Raw genomic sequence first — 7,689 nt, 5'->3', positions numbered from 1 at the left:
CACTAATCACTACCTTCAACAACATTAGCCTTTTCCGAGTAATAATTTATCATGCAATCATGATCTTTAATTAACTTTATCCATTGTCTTTGTTGTATTTTTAACTCCTTTTGCAACATCAAGCCCTTATAATTCGTGACTGATACAAGTAGTGTCTTCACACTCTCAAAACAAACACCACAACTACCGCCTCTAGATCTTTCATGTTTATCAATTGTACAATCACCTTTTCATGTTATATCAACACACAACCAACCCTTTCTTTGAAGAATCATTATAAGCGTATAAGGCATTGCTTCCAGCCAATGCAGTTCAATATAAGCCATTACTTTTCTATCTCATCTGGTCGGTATGGTAAAACGTCCTTTCTATTAGAAAGCAAAATTAAAGATATAGATCCTTTCCATTTCCACGGCAAAACATTCAACCTTGTTGCAACCAAAACTCACCACAAAAATTTATAGGTTAATAATCTATTGCAACATCAATCCCACTCACCGACCCCTAAATCTCCTAATTAAAACCTCACCAATCCCCTCCTGTCCAGTCTCCACTAGTCTCCATCTCAATTATGCCACCATCACATATCCAAGTGGGACTTTTTTACCGTATATACAGTGAGGAATCTCGTTTGCAACCAAACAGTTTAATCCATTAAATGAATCTCCCTATTAAACCTCTAGTGCCGAACAAAGCTGTCCATCATAGAGTGACATTGAGTTGAGTTGCATTTCCAAAATTGCAAGAGAAAACGGAAGTGACCATACCGGATTTTCTCATACCAGAACTGTCCCACATGAGCATCAACGTCCTATAATATTCTGAGAATGAGAGATCAAACATTCTTGCCCAGGTGATGGTCGGCTGAGTAGCTACAGTGTGTTTTGGTCCCATATTGGTAAGAAATAAAACAGTATTTGGGTAGCCTGCAACACACTTACTGACTTATCCATTTCTCTATTCTTTTCTGGAATACTTCTTTATATTCCACTTGTCTCTTGCTCTCTCTTATGCAAGCTTATTCAAAATCTATGTTTCTTTCTCATATTTAAATATCTTCTTCTTTGTATATAAATCTCGATCTCTTTGTATTTGGGTAGCCTGCAACACACTTACCCCGACAGTATTTGAACAAACCTTTAGTTTTACTTTTACCTTCCAGAAATGGCTACAAGTTCTGCGGAAGAGAAACGAGAGCATTCGGACTTCAGTACTCAAGAGGAAGAAGATCAGGAAGAAGAAGCATTATCACTGTGTGATTTACCAGTCAATAGGATGAAAGAAGAGAACAATCAATCAAGTAGAAATCAAGAAGCTCATCAAGGAACTGAAACAAATCAAGAAGATTTCGACTTCGGTCCCTGGGGTGGTGATGGCTATCTTTCTAAGAAATCAGATATGTGTGCAGCTGATGATATATTCTTTCAAGGCCAAATTCTCCCTCTTCGTCTCTCATTTAGCTCAGAAAGTGGTGTTAACAAGTTCGAGAGCGATAGCAGCTTGAACCCAAGCCATTGCCTATCAAGGTCAGCCTCCACGGACCACAATTCAATTGGTGTTTTCACCACTTTCAGTGGCATGAGCAGCAGCAGCAGAAGTCATTACTCATCAAGCAGCAACAACACAAGCTCTGCTATTGCCAGCACAAGAATGATAAAACCAAAACTTCAAAACCAGTTTCTAACCCATCGAAGTCCAAAGCCTCAAATTAGACTTTCCAGTACCTCACTGGGAAATGCAGCCTGTAACAGACCGAGAAATTCTTCATTTTGGGACCTTTTTAGACTGGGCTTGATCCGTACACCAGAGATTGAATTACAAGATCTTAAGGTCCGTAATTCTGTTAGTAGAAATAGTAGCTCTAGTAGCAGCAAAAGCAATTCAAGCATCAAGAAATGTGGAAAAATTAATGTTAGCAGTGACAGCAGTAAAAGCGGGTGCAAAATCAAGAATATGAGTAGACATAATAGCAATGATTGTGGGAAGAACATGGAGAAACGGAGGAAACAGAGTTTGTTGCAAAAAAGGGAAGGGTTATTAAGTGGGTGTAGCTGTTCAGTTAGTGCAGTGAAACCATTTCCCTTGAAAAGCAGTAACCACAGGAGTCGTAGCGCAGGAAATGGCAATAATGATAAAAGTGAAAGAGGGTCCACAGAGGAGAAGCTGCAAGAGTTGAAGATGAAGAGAAGAATTGTGAAAAAGCAGCTGATGCAGCAGCAGGGAAAGCAAGCTATGTCACGTCATCGAACGTTTGAGTGGATAAAGGAGCTTCCACATGCTACCTATCTTGATCATCAAAAGGAAGCTATCTAATTTTTTTTTTTTTTTTTAAATCCCTCTCGCGTGCCTGCATTCTTTTTATCATTGCCTTTGTTTCAGCCTTTTGTTTTTCGGATTCACTTTTTCTTTAATTTGAATTGTACTCATAAATTTGTTTTTCAAGTGAACGGGCACTGTAATCTAGAACTGCAACTCTACAAGTCTTGTTTTCATGGAGAGATTGAGTTCGTTAAAACCTAACCTCACCTAAAATTCTAGCAACTTTTTAGTTGTTTTCTATCTAAAATAATAATAATAATAATAATAACTCGGATTTTTCTTTTTTCCAAGAAAGAAAGTCTTGGTAATTTAATATATATTATTTTTAGTAAAATTAAAATTAATTTTGAATATTATAAAATATTGTGCTAATGTTTTATATGTAATTTAAAATATTATGATTTTTTTAATTAAAAAATATAAACATTGTTTACGCTGCGGATAGAATTTCAAATCAATTTCCAACATGAAAAAATAATAATTATGTTATGAATATATATTCATGTATCTTTTTTTTAATTGAGAAATAAAAAAATATTGTTTATGCTTTATAAATATAAATTAAAAAATATATAAACTGATAAATAAAAAAAATTATTAACACTAATTAAATATCAAAATGTAAAAGATAATATTCATATTAAAAATAAAAGATAGAGGCATATATAAATCTTTTATAGTGATTATCATTTTTTTTCAAACATTTTCATTAATTTTATCTTAGGACTAAATGTTGTTGCCAATAACAAATTATTTTTTTACATACAAAATTTATAAAAATATAGCTATTTTATATAAAATTTAAGAGAGAAAAAATTTGCTTCAAATAAAACTAATCTCTTTGAAGTATCATGTAACTAAAATAAATTGTAAAAAGATCAATATTGAAATAGAAACAGTTATGAAAGGGGGTAAAGAATAATAATAATCATGCATTAATAAAGAATGTCCATATGTGTGGCCTTAATGAAAACCCAAGTACACTAGGGCCTAGCAGCCTAGGCTTGTGCCTGGTTTTTTCTTCATCAATAGTTGATGAAGTGTCGTTTGGTCTTGTATTTTTTTTTAAGGCGAATGATAAGTCGCCTGAAGTGGTAGGTTACTTGATGTTGTCGAATGATATTCTTCAACTCATTTTTATTATAAAACACCTCCAAAACACCATCTAAAACCTCAAAAACAATTTTACAACTTTAAAACACCCTAAAATCACTCTTAAAATGAAAATTAAACAAATTAAAATAAACCAAATGCTAATCTACTACTTTCTTGCCATGTTTAGATGGAAAATCCACCTTTATAAACTTCTCTCGAGAAGAGAGATCCATTGACACAATATCTTCTTTTTTTTTGTAGACATAATGTGGCTAACAAGCAACTTCATTGTTTTTCGATAAGTTTCTCTTCTCTTTAAAATTTAAAGACTAAAATTTTTTTGGACCTGAATATAAATTTAAGAAACTTGGGATTGACCATATGTTATCCATATTTTATATTATGGTCTTCTCACTTGAAATTTTGTCTTTTTACTACAATTTAAGATTTATATCATTGAGTTAGACCACAAAAGGATTAAATCAAAAGGAAAATAAGTATGAGAATGGAATTAAAAAAAATAAAAAAAATAAAAAAAAATATGAGAAGAGTTACTTCACTGTTCAAAAAAGTGAATGGACTATGAAATAGCCCAAATCTTTTAATGTTTTAGCTAACTAGCCTTATATCCACTCTACACTACAAGTAAGATTTCAAGTAATTTTTTAACATGAGAGAAGGAAGCTTATGTGCTATGGATGCATTTTTTAGTATCATGATTTTTTTTAATTAAAAAAATGAAAAGATATTGTTTTTGTTTTGGTAAAACAAATTAAAAATAAATGAAATGATCAATCAAAAAGGATATGTTAATGCTTATTAACTAATAAAATAGGAAGTTAATATTCCTAGTAAAAGCAAAAGGTAGATGCAAATACAAATATTTAACACAGGCTATCCATTTGATTTTACATGTTTTTATTTATTTTATGTTGAGGGTTAATTCTTGTTGCTAATAACAAATGTTTTCTAAAACAATTACAAACAAATTATAATACGAGAGAGTATTATTAAATAAAAAAAATTATAAAACAAAATAAGATCAGGACCAAGTGCCTGGCCAACCATCAAAAGTCTAGGCTCGCATGTCAACCAAATTGTTTTTAAGAAGAAGACGATGCATCGTTCATGGTAATCTCTTTTCTTACTTGTATAGGTTACAGACAAATTATAATAAAAAAGAGTATTAATAAATAGAAAAAGTTTAAGAAGAAAAACAAACAAATAAGGTCACGTATTATTGAGCCTAGCAAATTAGGCCTAAGAATCTAGCCAACCATCAAAAGTATAGGCCCGCGTGCCTACTAGTTTTTTTTTTTCAAGCAGACGTCATCCACTCCAATTCTTTATTTATAGCAGGCGATAGGTCATCTAATGTAATAGATGATTTTCCCCCTACAAAACAATTTTTCAATTATAAGAGGTGATTATAAAATCAAGGTCCATAACACGTCATTTATGTGTACAATAAAATGGTCTATAGGGTATAGGGTGTTTTTTTTTAAAAAATCTTCCATGACATGTTATTAGAAGATTTTTTTAAACTTGTTTTTACCTAAAAACATTTTAAAAACATCTTATAAACCTCAATAAATAGATTTTTATGTCTAAAACATCATGAAATCACTTCAAGCACAAAATCAAGCCAAATAAAAAATTACTTTGTAGTCTAAATCTTTTTTTTATGTGTTTAAGCAGATAAATCATCTTCGTTAAAATATCCTCTCTAAGATCAACCAATGGACATAATGTTCATCGATTTATGGTGGTTGAATGAACACTCTCTCTCTCATCATTGTTCTTCAAGACTAAAGTGTAAAAATTAACATGGACTAAACTTGTATAATTAAAAATAAAAGGATGAAATTGTATTTTTTTTTTACTTTTTTAAAAGTATTTCTTTTTTCAAGTTATGTTAAGTTTGGTTCTTGTTCTTCAATTTGATGTTGACAACTAATTTTCATTTAATTTTGCAAAATAAATATTTAATTTTATGTTAAAAAACTCAATAACATACTGGAAACACAAAGAAATATAAATAGAAATAAAAATTAAGAGTGAAAACCATGGGAATATAATTTGGAAGTGTAATTTAAAAGAAATTTAATGTGATGACAAAAATATAAATGAAGAAAAATGTAAATGATCAAGAAGGAAAAAGATGGTTATGAATATTGCATTGTTATTGGATCTAGGTGCTACAAAAAATGAAAGAACCATATATTTTAGTTGTGTTAATTACAAGTTGAACAAAATTACCTTAAGGAATAAATTCAAATATTAAATTTAATAATCTAAAAGTTAATAAATTTTTGTTGTAGTATTCAATTCACTAAAAAATTAGAAATTTAACTTGTGTATCTTGTAACTAATTAAATATTTTATATTTCTTGGGAAAAATATGAAGAATAATTAAAAAATTTTTGACATAATTCAAATTTATATTTACTTTCAAATGGAATACTTCATCTTAATACTGATAGTTAGTATATGCAATTAAAAAAATGATATACAATGAAAAATAAGATAAATTTATAAGTTAATTTTATAATTGTTTTTAGAAATATAATGTCTATTTACATTAAATAGGAGCAAATCTAAGGAATCAATCATTCACAAATTAAACTATAGTTTTAACTTTTAGCTTTTAAATTTAAGTTTCAATTTACTTCTTATTTATGAAATTGTAAGTATAAATTTATTCTTAGTTGGTTATAACAAATTTTATCATTCTTTAATTTTTTATGAAGTCGTGAAAGCTTTAGATTGGATTAGGCTTTTCACAGCTATGTCTTGGGTGAGAATGTGATGGGATTGAATGTAAACTTTTATCTTTAGTCATGCTTATTCTTGAAAAACAAGTACTTTATTGTAATAACGAATCATTTGATACTTAAATTAGTAAATGTAAGAGTAAAAACTAATGTACAAGAAAGAGAAATAACGAGAGAGAAAAATGTGTAGAAAAATGAGTAGGAGTAATGTGTATAGTGAATGAATAAGATGTTCTTGTATTGTTGAATCACAAAAATAACTTTAATATTTTATGTGGTGACCAAAGGCATTTATATGTTAATGCATATGTTATATAGTTAATCGGTTGGTTACACGTGACAAAAATGAATCTAATATTTGATTAATCAGTCTAGATTAAAGTAAAGTTCTTGTGATAAAAATATTTTGTAAATGAAATTATAAAATTATTATAATTATGAGATTCTTATTTCATTAAAGCATTGTTTCTAAATATTCTTAGTCAATACTCTATTAAAACTAAATATTATTTGGTGCATTAAGATTGATATATATTACATTCTTTCTTTTATGAAAAAAAAAACAATTGTTCTGATAAACTAAGGTATGAGGAATACTTGGAACTAAAATGTAGGTGTTTGTCACATGAAATTTACACTGAAATGACCTGTATAAGGATTTCAAATGTAAAGATTATATGTGTCTATGAAAATGTTCACGTAGCAGTTCTATAAGTGATTCTTAGACTTGAAATCATTAAGTTATCTTATAAATGGAATGTCATACTTTGATCTTGACTACATGTTGTCCTAATCAAAGGTAACAAACGAGAAGATATTAGGTATAAAATGAACAATATAAAGGTCTTTGAGTGATCAAAAGAGAATTCATCATCCTAGATGAATGAGAGAAAATGTTCCCCATGTTTTCAAATAGTATTGATTGTAAAATCCTTTCCCAGTACAAAATGAGATTTGAAAAAAAATCATATTTTATTCAAATGATCAATAATTATGGTGTTGAGAACAAACATGATTTGACAAAGTAAACACACTACATGATATATATATATATATATATATATATATATATATTAGAACATTCTTGATGAAGGAATAATAATTATATTGATAAATTAGTCACTAAAACATAAATCAATCAATTGATGAATTAATATTTAGGGGATTATGACATGTTTTTAGATGGTGCATTTGATCTTAAAACGTAAATCAATCAATTGATGAATTAATAATATATTATTTTTTTAATTGTTTTATTCTATTTTCATTAGAATTATAATTTATATTTGGATCAACTTATTAGGAAGCTAATGAGTCATATATATTAAGAACTATTGGTCAAAATTATCTAGGATGATTAATCAAATATGAATTCATTGTGAATAAGTTTTAGAGATTAAGATTAAGGACTACAGTGTAATTAATGCATGAGATAACAATTTCAAAACTAGAAAAATCAAGTAGGGACTTGATTAAAAAAATTTCTAAAATAATATATATG

General features: G+C 28.8%; 1 protein-coding gene across 1 annotated transcript; it reads left to right on the top strand.

Moving 5' to 3' along the window:
• Positions 1 to 309: 309 nt before the first annotated feature.
• LOC7476414 (uncharacterized) lies at positions 310 to 2,466 on the top strand. The gene is made up of 2 exons (XM_002307258.4): positions 310 to 898; positions 1,163 to 2,466. The coding sequence occupies exon 2, from the start codon at positions 1,165 to 1,167 to the stop codon at positions 2,311 to 2,313; it is 1,149 nt and encodes a 382-aa protein (XP_002307294.2). The 5' UTR covers positions 310 to 898; positions 1,163 to 1,164; the 3' UTR covers positions 2,314 to 2,466.
• Positions 2,467 to 7,689: the final 5,223 nt, after the last annotated feature.

Source organism: Populus trichocarpa, chromosome 5 (assembly GCF_000002775.5).
Source record: "Populus trichocarpa isolate Nisqually-1 chromosome 5, P.trichocarpa_v4.1, whole genome shotgun sequence".
NCBI lineage: Eukaryota > Viridiplantae > Streptophyta > Magnoliopsida > Malpighiales > Salicaceae > Populus > Populus trichocarpa.
This window is presented reverse-complemented; position numbering and strand designations above follow the sequence as displayed.

Coding starts and splice junctions, on each gene's coding strand:
- LOC7476414 (XM_002307258.4), top strand. CDS start 1,165: ATGGCTACAAGTTCTGCGGAAGAGAAACGAGAGCATTCGGACTTCAGT.